Raw genomic sequence first — 19,916 nt, forward strand, 5'->3', positions numbered from 1 at the left:
GACGGACAGCACAGCACAGCACAGCACAGCAGAGCAGACTGCACCTCCAAACCAAACACCTGGGCTGGACTGGAAGCTTAGGTTTTTCCCACGCAGCACACGCCTCCCAGGTTATCGACGTCCAACAGCCGCAGACAGATACCGAGATATACGTCGACATTGTCAGAATCCTCGTCGCGACCGACAAGACAACACGTGCCCAACTCGTCGCGCAGCTGTCCGCCATCCAATCCTCTCTCCCCCCATCCTCATCGCACCGAGCTTGTCCGACGTCTTCAACGGCACTCGCTCGCCGCCGTCGCTCTTTTTCGCCTTTCCTCCTCGATCTCCATGCACCCGCCCAATTGACAGAGGCGCGCCGCGATGGGCCCGAATGCTGGCAACGGCGTGGGAGGAGGCCTGGAGATGGGGCCCATGATGCAGGGCAACGGCTCCAACATCCCCCAGGCCACCGAGTACACCCTGCAGGGCGTCATGCGCTTCCTGCAGACCGAGTGGCATCGACACGAGCGCGACAGGAACTCGTGGGAGATTGAGAAGCAAGAGATGAAGGGCCGCATCGCCAATCTGGAGGGACAGGCGCGGAGGGCCGATGCCACCCAGCGTGTCCTTAGGAAGTACGTCACCATGCTGGAGCGCAAGGTCAAGGAGCAGGCCGCCCAGATCAAGGGGCAATCTGCTGTTGACGCTGCCACCGCCGCAAAGAATGATCGCGCCGCCAAGATACAGGAGAAGCTCAGATGTGAGACTAGTCCCATGTTGATGCCAGCTGCCACGTGCTGACCAGATACCGATATAGCTTCCCTCGAGAGTATGCCCGTCCCTGGTGTGGACGGCGTCGACTACGAAAAGATCGACCGAAGTGATGAGGACGCTCAGCGACAGGATCTCAAGTCCTTCCTCGATCAGTGCCAGTCCGAATTTATGTATCTGATGATTACTCCTGCGAACCCGCAACCGCCACGAGAGTCTCCCCCGCTACCTATTATGGAGGATCTGAGAGAAGTCGAGGCATACGGAATGCCAGCTCCTCAACCCATGGAGCGACAGTTTCAGTTGCCGACGAGAGCTGCTCAGAACCATGTCCAAGAGATGAACTCGAGAATACCTCAGCAGAACCATGCGCCCCCTATGCAGCCACCGCAGTCACACTTTTCTCAAAAGCAAGAGATGCCGCCACAGCCCATGATGCAGACGCCTGCAGAACATCAATCCGGCAGATATCAGAACTCTAACGACTGGCCGACACCCGTGTCTGTCAGTTCCAGACCTATTGAAGAACACGTACCCCAAGCAAACCACGCCGCAGAAGTTCTGGGTGGAATGGAAGACCCTCAAGAGCTCAGAGAGAAGCACTCAGTTCCACCCGAGTCTGATGGATGGGAGTTCCCTGAGGGCACATTCCCTGAACCCGGAAACTCTCAACCGAACCAGTCTCTACCGAACCGCCCAGATACCGATGCCTTTCCTACTGCAGAGAATCTCCCTAAATCCCCGGGTCGACGGGACAGCTCTCACCGAAGGAAGGGATCCATGTCCAGAAGACGGAGCGCAGACCACGAATTAGCCCTAGCAGCTCAGAAGGCTGAAAGCGGCAACTTCAAGCTAAGATTCGGGCTCCGGGGTCATCTCGATACTGTCCGAACAGTCATCTTCTCCGGAGGCGGTAGCCCAGGAGAGCCTGAGATCTGTACCGGCGGAGATGACGGCATGATCAAGCGCTTCCATATCCCCAGGCTAGATGGTCCGCATACAGCATCAGACCTTGATGTTACGGCCAACTTTACACACCGGGGTCACTCTGGAGCAGTTCTCTGTCTGACATCGTGGTCCCCTTCACCAAACTTCTCGACTGGTGGTCGTGCACAAGGTGACGGCTGGATATTCTCCGGTGGCCAGGATGCGACTATCCGAGTTTGGGAGCGTGGAAGGGTTGACCCCAAGGCGACTCTCGAGGGACACACAGATGCCGTCTGGGCTTTGTGTGTTCTTCCTACAACCCTCGGCTCAGTCTTTGGAAACTCGAGTCCCTACGGCAGCACCGATAGAATCCTAGTCGTATCAGGTGCGGCAGATGGCAGTGTCCGCCTGTGGTCTGTAAGTGCGCCGCCGCAGTTAAGCTCGCCACAGCCGGGAACGAACCGAGCCATGACAGGCCGGGGAGGCCGAGTCCGTGGCAACTCGATGAGCTCTGGCAGCGGCTTCTCCAACTCCCCCCAACCCACGATAGCTTCAAACTCGCCCTTCAACCATACCCTTGTACATAACATCGCTAGATCGGACGGCTCCACAGCCAGCCCGACATGTATTACACCTCTGGGCAGCTCCGGCGAATCTTTCGTTGTTGCATACTCGGATGCCGCTATTCTTGTCTACGACACTAGAACTGGTGAACAGATCGGCCATATGGACAGCTTGGAGACATACGACCAGACGAACAAGACCAGCGTCAACGCGGTTGTCGCAACGACAATGGGACTGGACCAGGCCAGTCAGCACCACACCGGCAACATGGGCGAGGAAGATGCCACTGCCGGAGCCACTGGTGGCGGCCGATCAAACGCAGGCTCAGGAGTGGAGGGAACCATTATTTCGGGTCACGAAGACCGCTTTATTCGGTTCTTTGACGCCAACAGTGGTACGTTACTTGCTCAACACGTTTAGGAGCCTAAGACTAACTCGCAACCAGGCCAATGTACATATAACATGATTGCGCACCCAGATGCCATCTCGAGCCTCTCGCTTAGCCCCGACGGACGCGAACTTGTCAGCGCTGGCCACGACGCCTCTCTCCGATTCTGGAGCCTCGAAAAGAGGACGTGCACACAGGAGGTGACGAGTCACAGAGTGATGCGCGGCGAGGGCATCTGCTCGTGCGTGTGGAGCCAAGACGGGAAGTGGGTGGTAAGCGCGGGCGGTGACGGTGTTGTCAAGGTATTCGCGCGGTAGCGGGCAGCATTTGTTTATGTTAGAGGAGGGAAAGGGATTTTCTTACTTATGGCGGGCTGGAGGGTGCATTGTTGCTGGGGCGGGCATATAACGTGTTGTAGTAGTTGGATGAAGCTGGGCTCAGCAACGACAAACCTGTGTTATAGTATTTGTGTGTGCCTTTGTTTTCTGAGGGAGATTCTTATTTTATACTACTCGTCGATACCCGGCACGTTGTGGTTATGTCTGTCTCGTGTTGGGTTGGGGTTGGGACTTGATGATGGATGATGGATGGGTTTTGTACTCTAGTAGCATTTTGGACACTGGCGAATTTGCATAACTGCAACTTTGTTTATGGCTTTCGAAGCAAAAAGACAGCATTCGTGAGATGCAAAAAAAGATATCCTGCGTATCGCAGGTGGCTGGATAACTCTCCCGCCGGGAATTGAACCCGGGTCTCAAGCGTGACAAGCTTGCATACTGACCACTATACTACGGAAGATGGCAGGCGTTGAGCGCCTGTTGTAGTGAGGGGGCTGGTTGGCTGAGGGTTCGAAAACTCGCCTCAAGAGACTTAGCTGAGTGGGTAGGTAGGTTGTGGTGTTGACGATTTGATGAAGGGCCTTATGCAGGGGTTAGGTATGGTTCGGCAACGGCCGTGAAACATGCATAAAACGTGCTTTCAACGGTGCTGTAGGGATTTGGGAGTGTAGCCGATGTGAACTTTATCCTTGTGAGAGTTGGGGAGGTAATTAAGGGGAGCAAAGTGAGCGGTTGTCGTGAAGCGATGCATGGATTGAGGACTGGTACTGATACAGAGGCATCAAGTCATGGAAAGCACGACAGTCAACAGATGAGGCAAGCATGTTCATACAAGCGACTACGGACATGCGATGAAGAGGATCCTCGATGTCGTAACACGAGATCAGAACAACCCGGTCCTAGGAATAAACGGCATGTGCAGGGAATCTATTGTGTAGACATCCACTACCAAGACATCACATCCATGGATATTGACTTTCCCAGCCAGAGCAGGCTCAAGTCATTACTGAGGCAGAGCCCTCAAATAGTCAGAGGAGTATCCTAATAAAAGGACATGTTTTGCGTCCCTCTTGTTGATTATTTTGTTTCTCTTGTTGTGCTTTCTTACCTCTCCTTAGAGGAGACTTGGCTACTGTTTTCGCAGTGGTTCCTTCGTTCTTTCCTTGACCCTCACCCCTACCTCCTCAGGATAATGCTGACTGATTGACTTTCGGTTGCGCTCCAGGATCTCAATCCGCTCGGCTAACCCAAACTCCCCACAACACCAGAGCCTCTTGATCAACTCCACGACTCTGATGCGTGAGATTCCTTCATCAGCCCTACGCCAATCCATCCGAGACGAACCAATGCCGGCGTATAAGGGACTCTGGCAAATCGGCAGGCATCGAATCCGCTACAATGGTTGCTCAACAACCATCATCTTCCGTAGTATAGTGGTCAGTATGCAAGCTTGTCACGCTTGAGACCCGGGTTCAATTCCCGGCGGGAGAGACGCCACATGAGCAACAGCTCGTGAATCATCTTTTTGGTGTTGTTGACCTTGTTGTGGTGATGTTGTGTTGTGGCGCCAGTGACGGGGTTGCGCCGAATCCTAGCTTATCGTCTCGCGGTGGGCGCATAGTTACCGGCAACTCGGATCTTTTCGCCAGTCAAAAATCCTAAACCGGAGGGTGATGACGACGCTCTTTTTGTTGGCCATGTCCAGGCTCGATGGGGCTACCGATGGAGGATGCCGTTTTGCCGTATGTCAGCCATGGCATGCCGTGAACCGGTTGGTTAAACTCTCAAGTGCCATGCTGAACTCTGTTGTTATGCATCGGGACAACCGTAATCCTGCAGGATTGTGATCTCATCTTCGTACCTCTACCAACCTCGAGATGTCTTGGAACAAAAGACAAAGACTTGGCCTCATTTCAATGGCGCTGGGGTAGTTCCACAGTGATGACGATCAACTGTCAACAGAGGCCATTTAGCACACGACTGCTTCCTGTGAAGAGCCTAGCGTCGACGGGACTGCGCCACTGCTGGAGGGGTCTGATGCTTGGCATGGCCGGGGACTACGTCTCCCTAGTCGCCGCGTCTGCTCTGCGGTAAGCATTGGCGCTGCACATAATGAAACGGCCAAGACGAAAAAAAGATGAAGGGCGCCAAAGCCTCGTCGCTGGGAATGTCCACGTACCACTAGAAAAGTCGGGGGCACGGATGCTGATTGCCGTGGGAGGGAGGGAGCTGACGCGTAGGGAGGACATTTGAGTGCTGACAGGCGAGATGCTCTAGATCAAGACTCAGGCGCCGGAAAGGGGAACATATGGCGTTTTTTGGCGTCTTACAAGGGAACAATCTATTGTCGAGTTTGTTAATAGAGAACTCCTTTTGGGGATTGATTGACTGTACAATGTCTGACACCAATGCCTCCCGTGTTGCACTTGTACTCGATACCGTCTCGCAAAAAAGTCGTCCATGCTAGGCAAGGAGGCGCGTGCCCTTTTGACCCCTGCCTGCCATCGCCCGGCGCCCGCCCACCTCCCGAACCCTTTTTCCCCTGTCAAGTCCACTGCTTCCGTCATTCATCTTGACGTTGGGTGACGCCCGCTTCTCTTCTTCCTACATCTCCTCCGCATTTTAATCAACAGGCGATCCTCTCATACAAAGAGTCCGTGGGACTCACGGCGCCTTTGCCTTCTACTCTTCTATCTAAGCATTGTTATACCCGTTTCCTCTTCACTGCGAGTTGCGACGCAGCAACGTTGAATCACCCACCTCGACCTTGAACCTCGTCCCCTCCTTATCTACAGCATATCCGCTCCCTCGATCTACCTCAATCCACCTCGAATATCGCCCTCCAAACACTCCTCCGCCCTCGCGACTCTGTCGCGCAACAGCAGACATGCGCTCCGTCAGATCATTACTCCTCTGGGGCCTCGCCTCGATCTCTACACCCGCCGCCCTCGCGCTCCCCAAGAAAGAGGACTCAGGTCTAGTCTCGCGCGAACAAGAAAAGACACCAAAGTACTTCAGGGAAGCCGGTGGAAATCTCGAGCTTGGCCATTACGACCGTCGCTATTTCCAAGACAAAGTCCCCTACGAAGAGCATCGCTTCGTCCTTCGCGACCTTATTCGAAGCTACCTCTCCACAATGGATAGCTACGGCGCCGAGACTTGGATTGCCCATGGTACTCTCCTGGGCTGGTGGTGGAACGGCCAGATCATGCCTTGGGATTATGACCTCGACGTTCAGGTTGCAAACCACACTTTGCAGTGGATAGGTGATACACTCAATCGCACCGAACACGTCTACAATTACACAGATACTGCCACAGGGAACCTGATCTCCAAGAAGTACCTGCTCGACATCAACCCCCACCACGTCGAGATTGACCGTGGCGACGGAAGGAACATCATTGACGGCCGCTGGATTGATATGCAGAACGGCATGTTCATCGACATCACCGGCCTGCGAGAACGTGAGGTTGAGCGCCCGGGTGTCTGGAGTTGTAAGAATAAGCATCGTTACAACAGCCAGGACCTATGGCCCATGCGAATCTCGGAATTTGAGGGTGTCAAGGCCCGTGTGCCTTTCAACTTTAACAAGATCCTCATTGACGAGTACGACACCAAGAGTTTGGTGACTGAGAACTGGTCAGGGTACGTTACTCCCCTTTATGCATTGCCAAAGACGCCTCAATGCAACCTTGTTTCGTCTTTGCGTATTGCATGCATGTTGCATTTGCTAACGTTGATTCTTGCAGCCACCGTTGGAACCATGATACCAAGGTTTGGGTTCAGGAGACCGACGAAGAGGCCGAGCAGCGGAAGCTCGAAGCTCTTGAGCGTCACAACGCAGAACTTGCAGCTGAAGCGGCTGAGACTCAGGCTGCAACATGATGTTCTCAGCCGAGCTGTCTCTCACTCTTGAATACCATGGGTACCTCATAAACGATTAACCAGTTCTTGAGCAGTCATCCTTCCCAAAACCCACACCCCTTCTCACATCCCTTTGGATTTTAGATCACCCTATTATATTGCTGCATACTTAGCGTTAGTGTAGGGAGATTGGCGTTGGAGGACATGAAGCATCATATCGCGCTTGCCACGGTGGCAAGCTGTTGGCGTTTGGGGCTCTGGATCCTTTTGCTATTTGCATTATTGGATATCCTGGCCGAGTCTGCAAGATAGTCTCATCAAAAGGTGCAATGGCATTCTTCATATTATGGATGGATATCAGACTGTATGTTTTTGTACACTCAACGGATAAATGTACCATAGTTGTCTAATATTTGGATGTAATGACGAATATCACCATTGAATCTCTCGGCAGAATAAGATACATAGTGATCTCGGGGTATCAGTAAATAATTCTAGCAACCCATCATGACTCCTCAATCCAGCTCTTCCATTGTACTTCGGCCTGGTTCTCCCTCTCCGACCACCCGCCAAACTTGGCTCCAGCTCCAAGGTCAACCAGAGGCGCCATGCTCGGCCGGCCATGAGCGCATTGAAAGGGGAAGACGCAGCGTGAGAGACGAGATACGAGTTGTTCGCATTCCTCGACGCTGAGGACGTCGTTGAACATGATTGCGCCTAGAAACACAAGGTCAGCGAGCAAAACCTAGGGGAGGATATGCATGCGCTTACTTCTACAGGCCCTAGAGTGCAGCATCTCCAGGATACCCCTTGGACAGCCGTGGAACCGTGAGACCCACGACTTGTCATGGTCAGAGCCTGATGGCTGCGAAAGGGGGACGTCTTCATCAACGCTGCGCCATATCTCGGTGCGGAGAAGATCAATCAGGAGACGGGGCTCGAGGCGACAGCGCTCCATGATGCTTGGCGGGAGAGCTGTGACGACAACTTTTCTTGGCTGTGAGGGGGATCTCGGGGCGGGAGTTTGGTACACGATTCCCCAAGCGGCAAAGCGGTCTCGATTCTGGTCCAAAAGGGAATGCTCCTGGAGGGGTATTTCGAACACAAGAGGACGCTCAAGAGGCTCGGTAGTGGGCAAGACTTGTTTTGTCGATTCATCTCGAACAAAGTAGTCTGTCATGAGGTCTTCTAGGCGACATCGCTCATCAACAGCGTGCTGATCAAGCATGACAAGAGCAGAGCTCTGCTTGCCAGGTGCGGCATCCTTCAGGGGAAGTTTGACGAGGATGAATTTTCGATCGACCTGCGAGATCACAGTCGCTTCGGTAAGTGCTTGACGTGAGATTCGGCTGCTGAGACTCATGGACCCGGCGTCAAATATGATGTTCGCATGGCCGCTCCTCCCACAGTTATGTGATAGCCCAGGCGCAGGGGGGAGGTTTGCGTCGTCGATTGATGGTATTGCGGGCTGGACGTTTTCAAACACGGGATTCTCCCACGAGTCAAGAATCTCTTGTAACCACTTTCTTCGTTTTCGGGGTTGTGTAGCTGACGTTGTTGTATCCCCGTCTAGAGCAGACATTGCGGCAGTGGTGTTTGATGCTTTAGAAGTCGGGATCTCTTCCGGCTCGGGCGAGGGTTCATCGAAAGGTTTGCGCAACAGTTTCCCACCTTCGCCAATGAGTGGACGGGTGGGAGTCTGATCTCGTGGCTTTGTTTGGGCGTCGTTCGTCTTCGAGTTTGCACCGAGTGCCGTGTCCGTTCCAGCTTTAACACGATGCCATCCATGAAATGGACTATCTGCTCTCGGCCTAGAGGCATCTCTGGGCACAGGGGTGACAGAGCCAGCTCTTGAACTACTCGAAGACGAGCCGGACTGCTTCTTAGACGACTTTCTCGATTTACTGAGTGTCCTTGATGTCGAAAATACTGACTCATCAGGGGAGAGTCGGACTTTTCGAGGCCGAAAGTGGTGCTTTTTTAGGAAGCCATAACAGGTCGCCTTTAAAAGATCCAGAATCGCTGATAACGTCTGGCCTTGACTCTCGAGCCGATCAGAGCCATCAAGATCATCGAAGTCCGGGATCGTGATTTTCAAGTAGAACATGGGCCATCGCTCAATGGCCTTGCGACTTCGTAGCTCTTTGCTTGAGAAACCTACCAGCTTCGGCGAGTCCTCAGGTCTCTTGTTCTCATCGCCATCAATAACACCAAAGCTAGAGTTGCTGAAGACCCTGTTAATCTCTTCATACAGAACGTCCGTGCCAAACTCGTTCATGATTGGGTGAATGCCCAGACTGATAAACTGAGACCGCCGTGTCGCAACAGGATTTGTACAGATGCAGCCCTTGACCGAGACTGGTCCGCATGATGCTGAGATAGGAACCCAACAATCAATATCACTCGAGTCGGCTAGAGAAGCTTGCATGAGTAGCCTTGAAGTTTTGAATACGATGTCCGTCTTGTCTGACGGGCGGAATCGAAGTTCACGTTGCGCGGCTGTATTTTTGATCGATACATGGATTCCTGATGGCCAGGCCAGCAACATGGCCAAGACTTCTCGAACAAGCTTTGACCATTCCTTGTCGAGAACAGGTCTTTCAGTCAAGGAAGCTCTCTGCTTGACTCTAACGGGCATAGACCCAAAGAGGTCTCGGACTGTAACACGGGTTCCATGGTCAAAGCTAACAAGCCTCAACTCAGGAGGTGACGGAAGATGCCTGGCCAGGACCTTGGAGTTGTGAATGGTGATGGAGTTGTGCGAGATACGGCTCTGATGGTGGGAAGTTATGGACAGCAATGACAACGTTGCCAATGATGCTAGGAAATCGCCATGTTTCCCATGGATAGAAGACCGAGAAGGGAACTTGGATGTGTCTATAATGAATTAGCATTGGTTGGGTAGATTAACGGTGTCACTCACGGTGGAGCTTCCCTAGTCCCCCCGCATCTTTAAACTCATCAGGAGGAATCCCCGAACCGTCGTCTTCAACAGTGCAATTGCCCCTGCCGTAGTCGATCGAGATGTTGACCTTGAAGGCACCCGCATCCAGCGAGTTGGCGAGGAGACCACAGGCGACCCCATTCAAAGAGGTGATGTTGACCGATGACTTGATCTTGTCGACGACATCCTGAGGAAGCTGTCGGATGGTCATACTCTACCGAGTGTCATTCTGCTCTCGATGATGGACGCGTTTGTTGACGATGACGTCGGGCGAGAGATGGATGCTGGAGGTTGAAGCTGGGGTGCCTGGTCCAGGTCTTGGCCTGACTTGGGGCCATCTAATTAAGGCACCCGACAGTGGGTGACGTCCCCAAATTCAGGGTCCCACGTGGTGAAAGTGGCGCCAAGAGCGATGTATCTTAGCGCTGTGGATTGGAGGAGGCCGTCACTTGCAATTAATGGGGAGAAGCCACCAGACGTTCGTTTGATGTCCCCTAAAAGAGACGACGAGAGGTCTGATGCAGCAATCTCCACGTTATTTGCTTGTTTCAGTTGACGCTTCAAAAATAGAAAAACTGACCCCAGGGTGGCTTGTGACCCCCTTTGCCGTCCTCACCAGTTCAATCACGTGACCTCTCCTCCCTCCATCCCGCCATCATGCTTCGCCGCATCCAGCCGTCCCTCCCACGTCCATGTCCATGCTGCTCCAACTGCGCCTGCGTTGCTAGACGAACATCCTCTACCAACCTCCTTTCTTAGGTCCTTTCCCCTCTTTCATCCGTCCTTCATCACAGATTGTGTCACGAGTACATTTTCCTCTTCCATTTCGACATTCTCTTCTCTTTTCTACTGTCATTGTCTCCCCACCTCCATCCGCTGCCCAACACCGCTGCCCAGCCTTTGACTTGAACATTTCGGATTCGCCGAAGCGCTTTTCGAACTCCATGGCGACAACCGACGCGATATCTCAGGAGCATGGTGAGTGTCTCGGCTAGAAATCCGTTGGGCGCCGGCCCATCTCCTTGATCCATGTCACCACTAGGCGACGTTCCATCAGCAAGTTGAAGCTAACCTCCCCAGACCGTCAAGGTCAGCGTAGGAGACCCTTTACGACATGGGTGAAGAAGCTCACCAACTTCAAATCATCCGACGGCGAGCGCCACAAGCGGCACAAGAAGCGCACTCATAAGAAGAACAACCCGTACCCGGAATCTGGCCATGTTGGCAATGACGTCCCCGACGGAACGAGCGCCTGCACCTTCACCACCACCCAAACCGGCACAAGTAACACCAGCGTAAACGGCTCGTCCCGAGTTTCGACGGAGAATCAGGCTCCGCCAACGGTAGGAAGGAGGAGCTTAGCGGGCACCGTGTTGACGGACCATGAGGCGTCGCGATCCATCACGGCGCCCAGCCACGGCGCAAGCTCCTTGGCTGGGACGAGCCGTACCGTTGGCGGAGGGGTTGAATCCAGGAGGGGGGGAGACAGCACGTTTTCAAGTCCTGCGCCATCAGTGCGATCTTTGACGACAACCTTGACCACGATTCAATCGATGGCACCCAACGGCGCTGGGCAAGGCCATAACAATGGCAATGCCCACGCCCAGAGCACCACCCAGTCTATCCAATTCAGCCAGCCATTCCCCACGACTGCAGCGCCAGCATCCGCGATCCCAGCCCACCTGGCCCCGACTGGCAACCCAACAACCTATACCTCGGCTACCGCTAATAACCTTTTGACCGACAACGCATCCATCCTCACACTAGCATCGTCAAGCAAGCGACGTCGTCGACGATCTCTGGATACGGATGCCTCTGTACGGGCTCTTGCCCCTTCATCTCTCTGGGGTGGTAGTCGTGAAAGCTTGCCTCTCAGTGTTTTGAGCGCCAACATTGATGCTACAGGCATGCCACCAACGCCTGGGCTTCATGGCGGGCCACGCATGGGTACTGAACGCACCAGCATCTACTCAGCTACAGGTGTTGGGCCAGCGATTTCCAGTGATCGGAACAGTTTCTACGCCAAGCAAGGAGACGGTGCCAGCGTGAGAAGCGGCTTGCTAGGACATGGACGAGCCGAAAGTGTGAGCGGGAGCATCGGCGGCTTGAGTAGCCCTCTGATCACCCCACGAGAGGTGCTTGGCGAGAAGAATGAAAAGGAGGAGAAGGAGAATACCCCCACGACTTCAACTACCAAGCAGGAGTAATTATTTTTGTTTGTGTTTGTAAATGATTGATGCTTTGTTTATCTTGGGACGGCTTGGGTTCGGTTGGGGATCTGGGCGAGACGGAGCGTTTTTGTGTTTTTGGTTGCGGATAGAGTCCTAGTTCAGTACTTACTTATAGGCAGTCTGGGACATTGGGTCCTATAATACACCATCTATGATACCCTGAGAATGTCTGTATCATATAATCCCCCCTGTTATCTTGGTGCTGAAGTTAAATTGTGCCCAAGGAGGATTACAAGGGGCGTCTGAGCAGTGTGACATCCATTGACAAGGCTACCAATACTGTAGACCTTTGATTCCACATAGTCGTAATAGCGGAAGAACTAATTAAGTATGGCTTTACTCTCTGCGTTATCTTCCTATATCCCTACAAGATTTCCGTCACATAGATAGATAGCAGGCAACAAGAATTGGATGATGAGTTCATGAGGATAGCTGCCTGTGGAGCCTTGCAGCCACAGTGGCGCTAGGCAAGCTCCAAGCTCCCCAGGTCCCAGGTCCCACCATCGTCATCGCGCGGCCGCGGAGCATCCATTCTCCCCAACCCAAGACGCTCTCAGATGCATCAAGATGGCCATCTCGGTAAGGACGCCCTCGCCGCGCGCTCAGTAGCTATTTAGCATTGGAGCGTCGTCGCTGACAATCTGCTAACACCGCATCACAGTGGAAGTCGTTTGACTTCTTCGACGTCACCCAAATCAACCTCGCCGACGATGAAACCCGACAGCTCTTCGAAGGCAACGAGATCGCGAGCGTGTGCGCCGGCTCCGACAGCCTCTTTATCGGATCTTTTGATGGATATGTGAGCATTATAGGCAAGGCATGGAAGGTCATCAAGCGCTTCCAGGCCTACGAGGCGGGGAGCATCACGCATATGCGCCAGGTTGAAGGAACGAGTCTGTTGTTGACGGTTGCGGTGAGTCTGGATGCGCTGGGCCAAGGAGATGGCCTTGGGCTCTGGTGGATAGATACTGATGGGAGTACAGGAGGACATGAGCAGCGAGCCTGTGTTGAAGGTGTGGGCGCTTGACAAGCTGGTCAAGAAGACCAACCTGCCCACATGCTTGAGCACCGTATCCATCAACAACAACCGCCGGCAATTCCCCGTGAGTTCTCCCATATAGTCTCTTACGATCACCAAAAGACTAATATATACAGATTTCGGCATTCGCGGCTACCGACGACCTCACCCAGATCGCTGTAGGATTCACGAATGGCTCTGTCACGGTCATCAGAGGCGAACTCATCCACGATCTCGGAACGAAACAACGCATAGTCTTCGAGTCCGAGGAGCCGGTCACCGGTGTACAGCTTACAACCGACATAAAACTCAAACTCACAAACCTTTTCGTCTCGACGACATCCAGGATATTGAAGCTGGGCCTGTCCAAGAAGGGCCAGGGACTTCCCCCTAAAACCGTCGAGGATACCGGGTGTGCAGTCGGATGTATGACGCTAGATCCGAATACAGATGGTGTCGTGGTTGCGCGAGACGATGCCATATACACCTACACATTGGAAGGTCGTGGACCACCCAAGGCGTACGAGTCACCAAAGAGCAAGATCGACATCTATCACGAGTATGTGGCTCTTGCTTGTCCGCCGGCAAGTCACAGCGGCAAAGACTCGGAGGCTATGAGACGGCGCTTTGGAAGCAGCACGGCTAATTCCCTCTTCAATGCGTCGTCTTTTGTCATGTTGGATATGGATCTTCGAGTAATTGGCCACACCGAGACGTTGATGTCGCCCGTGGGATTTTTTGTCGACATCTGGGGAGACTTCTATACCATTGCTCAAGATGGCAAGGTAGGGCATTTCAATAGCTAAAGTGAAGCTCAATTCTGACCGTCTTAGATCTACCGATACCACGAAAAGAGCCTACAGCAAAGGCTAGAAATGCTGTACCAGAGGAACATGTTTCCATTGGCTATCGAGCTGGCGCAAAAGTCTGGTATGGATGCTGAGCAACAAAGTCTCATCTACCGCCGTTTTGGCGATCATCTTTACCAAAAAGCCGACTATGATGGCGCTATGGTTCAGTATATTCGAGCAATCGACACAACTGAGCCATCACAAGTCATTCGCAAGGTGAGTAGGCTTGCCTGATGCACTGTATAAGCTAACATGGCCAGTTTCTCGACACGCAACGCATTCACAACCTCATCCAGTACTTAGAACAGCTCCATGAGCACAGAAAGGCGACGGCTGACCACACCACCCTCCTCCTCAACTGCTATGCCAAGCTCAAGGATATCAACAAGCTGGAAAAGTTCATCAAGTCCCCGGGTGACCTCAAGTTTGATCTTGATACCGCAATCGCCATGTGCCGGCAAGGCGGTTATTATGAGCAGGCAGCATATCTTGCCAAACAGCATGGCGAGACCGACCTTGTGGTCGATATCCTGATTGAGGACTCCAAGAACTACTCAGAAGCGCTTGACTTTATCTGGCGCCAGGACCCGGATATAGTACGTTTATCGGGATATCAAGAGGAGCGCTTGCTAACATTTCCAGGCCTATCCTTGTCTTCAAAAGTACGCCCGAGTGCTCATTGAGAACTGCCCTCAAGATGCCACAAAGCTTTTTGTGGATTACTACACAGGCAACTATCGGCCCAGGCGTACGGTGGTGGTGCAGAATGCGACCGATACACCTACTAGTGGGGGCTTTGCAGCTGGAGCTGCCAGTGCGGTCCAGAACCTGTCCAGCCTTCTCCCCTTACCATACATGAACACTTCAACGATCGCATCTCCAGGGACACCTGGAAACACAAAGGCTGTCGTAAGTGACAGCAACCTCCTTGTGGATGACGACGCCCCTGCACCAAAGTATACCCCTCCTCCTCCACGAACCGCTTTCTCATCTTTTATCGACCATCCCGATGAGTTTATTGTCTTTCTCGAGGCATGCTTGGAGGAGGAAGACCTTGAAGACAGTGACCGAACCGACCTATATACCACTCTTTTCGAAATGTATTTGTACAAGGCAGGCGAGAAGAAGGGCCAGCATCATAAGGAAGAGTGGGAGGCAAAGGCGAAGAAGCTTATCGAGGGTGACCACGTCCCCATGGAGAGCTCAAATGTTTTGCTCCTATCGCATCTTGCGGATTTCCATGATGGAACAGTGCTTGTGAAGGAGCAGGCGGGTCTTCTCTTTGACATCTTCAGGTCTTACACGTCAGCCAAGGATACTCGAGGAGCGATCAAGGCCTTGAGGAAGTACGGTCCTGAAGAGCCGCAGCTTTACCCAGCTGCGTTGGCATACCTAACTTCCGACCCGCGGGTGTTGGAGGAGGCCGGACCGGATGAGCTGTCTCATATCTTAACCAAGATTGACAAAGACGGACTGATGGCGCCTCTACAGGTGATTCAGACGCTGGTGGGACAATCTTCAGGTGGCGGTGTGGCTACCATGGGCATGATCAAGCCCTACCTTCATGAGACAATCACGAGGGAACGCAAGGAGATTGCTTCCAACCGACATCGGATCAGCACGCTTCGAGGGGATACGGAGAAGCGCCGTGAGGAGCTGGCCGACCTCGGATCCAAGCCGGCCGTATTCCAGGCCACATGGTGCTCAGACTGCAGCCAGAGACTAGACCTCCCCGCGGTCCACTTCCTATGCAAGCACAGTTTCCACCAGCGATGCGTACGAAACAGTGGCAAGGACGGCGAGGCCGAGTGTCCCAAGTGCGCGGGAGAGAATGACATGATCCGTAAGATGCGCGAGGGCCAGAGGGAGAGGGCAAACAAGCATGACCTGTTCAAGGGCGATCTGGAGAATAGCGATGACCGGTTCAGCACAGTGGCGGAGTGGTTCTCGAGAGGTGTCATGGATGGGCAGAGTGCCGAGTGAATTGTATTCGTAGGTGGTCAGATTGATGGTGTCTAGAGGAGTTTTTTGGGTTCTTCTCGTCTCGCGACTTGAATTCTTTTTTTATATGGAACTTGAAGAGATGAGATATAGGTGTTGGCATGTTTTAATATGAATAAGCGGTTATAGTGGTTGCAGCATCATGGTTGATGGTGGTTCTTGGATGCCCCACGTCTGGCTTTATCCTTGAACTTCAGGTTCTTGTTGATTATTAACTCACCTTGATACAACATCATGAGCACAACTACAGAATCAACGCAGCCAGCCAATATGCCCCTCCCACATCCCAATTCCCTCGTCCCCGCCTTCTCCCGGGCTCTCACGTCCTTCCAGTCTTCGTCGGATGCCCTCCGCATCCTCTGCACTCTGCCCCACGTCTCCAACACCCCCGCGCCGCGCCGGCCGTCCCACCCGGTCCGGGACCTCATCATCCTCGACTCGAGCTTCAACCCGCCCACGCTCGCGCATGCGGGCATGGCGCGGTCTGCGCTGCGGGCCCACGGCAGCAGCAGACTCATGCTTCTACTTTCTGTTAACAATGCGGATAAGGCGCCCAAGCCGGCGAGTTTTCCGATCAGATTGGGCATGATGGAGGCTTTGGGGAGAGAGTTGGTTAGTGAGGTTGAGGGGTTGGAGGTTGATGTTGCAGTCACTACGATGCCGTTTTTCCACGACAAGGCGAGGGCGATTGTTCAGTCAGGGTTCTACGGGGAGGTGACACAGACGTTTCTCGCTGGGTTCGACACGCTGGTTCGCATATTCAACCCAAAGTACTACGGCGAAGGAGGAATGCGACTTGCGCTAGGACCGTTCTTTGACACTGCGAAAGTGAGGGTGACTACAAGACCGGATGTGACGTGGGGAGGTGTTGAAGAGCAGAGGGCTTGGTTGACGCATGCGAAGCTGGGAGAGGTTGGGGGTGATGATGCGTGGGTTGGGAGGGTTGAGATTGTGGAGGGTGATAAGGGTGGTGAAGGTGTGAGTAGCTCGAGGGTGAGGGAAGTTGTGAAGAGTGGTGATGTTAAGGAGTTGGATGAGTTGGTTAGTGAAGAGATTAAGGGGTGGATTGAGAGGGAGGGGTTATATAAGGAAGCCAAGGATGCCAGTTTGTGAGATATTGCACACTGAAGTGGTGATGGCATCAATGACGATGAGACATGAGAATTGAAGCGTTCTGCGTACGGGCCACCCTAACATCCTCAACAAAGTCAAAAAGCTCACAGCCCTTGTGCCAAAAGAAAGTATTACAACAGACATGCTGAATATTGGCCAGGGTTGAATACTAATATTTCATGGTTTCTCAGAAATCATCGTGAATTTGGGCATCTCCAGGGTAGCCCGCCTTGGTCGGTCATGATACTAGATTCGCATCTAACAGAGGTGCGCATGTGTCATGCAACTACCTGGTCTTCAGGCGTGTGGGGTTTGTGGCCTTGTACTTCGTTATATAGGAAAATTGATAAAAAACGGTGAGTCTTCCGTATACGACGGCATCTGCGGTTTCATGGACATCAACAGCTTGTGCTTTCTGAGACGTTAGAGGTGCATGCACAATTCCACATGTCCATCGCACATGAATCGTAAACACAATGCAATGTACTCCATGCAAAGTACCAAGCGTATAGCAACCGACCTAAGCTAACAGAGCAGACATTCTCACGATCCATCCCAAGCCAGATGCCACCGACATCCGTCCTCATGTCTAATGCCAAGCATCACAAGCCGAGCACCAAGGTCGCTATCCGGAGCCGCATCTCCAACTCAAAGCAAACGATTCGTCCAGCCTCTCCTTCCCACCTCAAAGATGGAGATCTAATGGATCCCTTCATCTCCGTCCGCCTCACCGACGGGCTCAACACGACTCAAACCGCCGAAACAAAGAAAAATGCTCCATCGTAAAATCCACTCTGTCGAAGCAATCCCAACCACAGCGAACGGGGCGGTGGTCCACCGCCCTGCACGTCTCCACTGAAAAATTCAGGCACACCAAATTCTGCCGGGCAGAAAAACTTTTAGGCGGTGAAGGCGACTGATTGGCAGCCCCACCCACCGTCTATAAAATCTCGGCCTCCCTCACACTCTTTGGACTTTTCTTCTTTTCTTCTTCATGTCGACAATACTTCAGTAAGTCTACCCCTACAGTAGCACTCTCCACTCTGAAGCGCTCTCCAAGCCTGCAAACAACCTTGGCACACTTGGAAAAGCACATCAACTTGGCGATCTACACTTTTTGCTTTCCAATTCAACAGTCTGCTAACCCATCACCCCAGGAGAATCATTTCTATAGTATTCGACCTTCTCTTGGTTCTCCAAAAGAGCCACAGATCCCACCCTGGTTGATGAGTGCATATCCTCGACACCCTAGAGTGAATACCTTGGTCCTCTCGCTCTGTCCGCAAGGATGGCGGTGGTTGCTATGCAGCTACTGTATAGAGAGTGTTTTTCTCTTGATGATCTCGATCCCCTCTGCGGTCTTGCCTTCGGGCGCGCGGTCGGGATGGGTGTTGATGGACGTCTGACAGGCGTGTTTCTTTTTCTTTTTCATTACTGTCTGGGGCTTGCCCTGGAAGTGAGGAAGAAGCCTTTCGTCCTCGTATCGTGCTGCTGGGGGAGCGCGTCGCGGCGTGATGAGTGTCGGATCTGTGAGGAGGGTGCAATGTAAGATCCAGTCCGGTCCTCGTTTCAGCCTGTGCGTGCCATGTCAACCAAGTTGCACCCGCGCGTTGTAATGGAAATCTCGATTGCTATGTTCTCCATCGATAAGATGTCACTTGCTTTTCAGGCTGATCTATAACTGCCTCTCGCACCTGCCTGCCACCACTCCCACCTCTTTTTCGCCATCTTCGCCAACAATGCAAATAACAACATGCCGCTCCTCAATCGTTACTACTCATGCCAGGTCTACAAGTCTCCCTCAAGTGTCTTCCTTCTCTCATCTAAGCCTCGGGCTTCCGGGCATACACATAGCGAACCATCATGTAGGCGTGGACCTTGCGGTTGGCTAGAATCTTGCGCATGCCCATAAGAAAGATCTGGTATTCGTCTTTTGGCCACTTGAGCACATTGTGCCACATAAAGAGCGTGTATCCTTCGATGTCGTTCTCCATGGTCAGCTTCACGAAACGACCGACCTCAGCGAGCTTGGGGTCCTTGGGCCATCCGCCGACAGGAAGCTGTTGACCAGTGTTAGCAACAGAGTGTGGTGACGAGATTGAGATCATAAAGTGCATGTCCCACCTTGTAGTTGACAACCTTCATGTCGGTAAAACCAGCTGCCTCAATGCCCTTCTCCTGCAAATTTTCCTGCTGCACAAAGAATGGTTTCTTCATCTCAGCTCCGCCGGCCTCGTACAGCTTGGCCCACGTCTTAAGGTAAGGCGCAACTTGAGGGTCGTCGGCCGTGTCGTCATCGCAGAAGAAGTGCACATCGGCCTCACAGGATTGAACCCAGCCGCCGGGGGCACAGCAGCGGCAGGCCTGCTGGAAGATAGCGTTCCAGTCGGCAATGGCGCCAAACAGGTAGCGGATGTGGATGAAGTCAAATTCGTTGTCCTTCCACGTCCAAGGCTGGGTGGCATCGTCAACCTCGAACTGGACGTTGGGGGGCACCCATGATGGCTGGCAGGGGGAGAGGTCGGAGCCGATCACTTCAGCCTGGGGGTACTGGTCGGCAAAGTCGCTAGAATAGTCAGTTTAGAGCATGCCGAGAAGGACAAGAGAGGCGTACATGGCCCAGATACCAGAGCCGGTACCGACATCGAGGACTTTCTGTTTGGCGAGATTTTAGCAACTGGCGAGCGAGCGGCAGTGTTGTTCAGACGAACCTTGACATCACCACCAGCAATGGGTGCAAGGAATAGCTTGTCGCCGAGGAGGACGGTGAGGTAGTGGTGGGTGATGTCCTGTGATTGGAGCTGTTGGTCGTCATTGGGAGTAAAGTATTCGGTGGAATGGCGGTCGCTGTGAAAGGTTCGGCCCTGGATGGTTCGGTACTCGAGGATGCTAGCTGTCACTGAAGCTGTAGAGCTTGCGCTGTC

General features: G+C 53.1%; 7 protein-coding genes across 7 annotated transcripts; 5 read left to right on the forward strand and 2 right to left on the reverse strand.

Moving 5' to 3' along the window:
• Positions 1–363: 363 nt before the first annotated feature.
• On the forward strand, positions 364–2,949 carry NECHADRAFT_29852 (uncharacterized protein; the record flags this gene model as incomplete). Its single annotated transcript, XM_003049548.1, has 3 exons — positions 364–742; positions 800–2,638; positions 2,690–2,949. 3 exons carry the CDS (start codon positions 364–366, stop codon positions 2,947–2,949), a joined length of 2,478 nt encoding a protein of 825 aa, XP_003049594.1.
• Positions 2,950–5,602: 2,653 nt separating this feature from the next.
• On the forward strand, positions 5,603–6,855 carry NECHADRAFT_65113 (uncharacterized protein; the record flags this gene model as incomplete). The annotated part of the gene is made up of 2 exons (XM_003049549.1): positions 5,603–6,615; positions 6,720–6,855. The coding sequence occupies exons 1-2, from the start codon at positions 5,858–5,860 to the stop codon at positions 6,853–6,855; spliced, it is 894 nt and encodes a 297-aa protein (XP_003049595.1). The 5' UTR covers positions 5,603–5,857.
• Positions 6,856–7,339: 484 nt separating this feature from the next.
• NECHADRAFT_89673 (uncharacterized protein) lies at positions 7,340–9,989 on the reverse strand (the record flags this gene model as incomplete). Its single annotated transcript, XM_003049758.1, has 3 exons — positions 7,340–7,551; positions 7,642–9,711; positions 9,758–9,989. The coding sequence occupies 3 exons, from the start codon at positions 9,987–9,989 to the stop codon at positions 7,340–7,342; spliced, it is 2,514 nt and encodes an 837-aa protein (XP_003049804.1).
• Positions 9,990–10,470: 481 nt separating this feature from the next.
• On the forward strand, positions 10,471–11,985 carry NECHADRAFT_89674 (uncharacterized protein; the record flags this gene model as incomplete). Its single annotated transcript, XM_003049550.1, has 4 exons — positions 10,471–10,498; positions 10,586–10,756; positions 10,859–11,913; positions 11,944–11,985. 4 exons carry the CDS (start codon positions 10,471–10,473, stop codon positions 11,983–11,985), a joined length of 1,296 nt encoding a protein of 431 aa, XP_003049596.1.
• Positions 11,986–12,576: 591 nt separating this feature from the next.
• Positions 12,577–16,010, forward strand: NECHADRAFT_102948 (uncharacterized protein; the record flags this gene model as incomplete). The annotated part of the gene is made up of 8 exons (XM_003049551.1): positions 12,577–12,588; positions 12,671–12,922; positions 12,993–13,112; positions 13,165–13,812; positions 13,861–14,094; positions 14,139–14,474; positions 14,542–15,369; positions 15,469–16,010. The coding sequence occupies 8 exons, from the start codon at positions 12,577–12,579 to the stop codon at positions 15,859–15,861; spliced, it is 2,823 nt and encodes a 940-aa protein (XP_003049597.1). The 3' UTR covers positions 15,862–16,010.
• Positions 16,011–16,149: 139 nt separating this feature from the next.
• Positions 16,150–16,854, forward strand: NECHADRAFT_18873 (uncharacterized protein; the record flags this gene model as incomplete). The annotated part of the gene is made up of 1 exon (XM_003049552.1): positions 16,150–16,854. A coding segment is annotated over one exon (705 nt), but the record flags the coding sequence as incomplete, so codon positions are not given.
• Positions 16,855–18,815: 1,961 nt separating this feature from the next.
• On the reverse strand, positions 18,816–19,916 carry NECHADRAFT_30036 (uncharacterized protein; the record flags this gene model as incomplete). Its single annotated transcript, XM_003049759.1, has 4 exons — positions 18,816–19,052; positions 19,087–19,558; positions 19,607–19,647; positions 19,704–19,916. Coding segments are annotated over 4 exons (963 nt in total), but the record flags the coding sequence as incomplete, so codon positions are not given.

This window comes from Fusarium vanettenii, assembly GCF_000151355.1.
Source record: "Fusarium vanettenii 77-13-4 chromosome 1 genomic scaffold NECHAsca_8_chr1_1_0, whole genome shotgun sequence".
Classification (NCBI taxonomy): domain Eukaryota; kingdom Fungi; phylum Ascomycota; class Sordariomycetes; order Hypocreales; family Nectriaceae; genus Fusarium; species Fusarium vanettenii.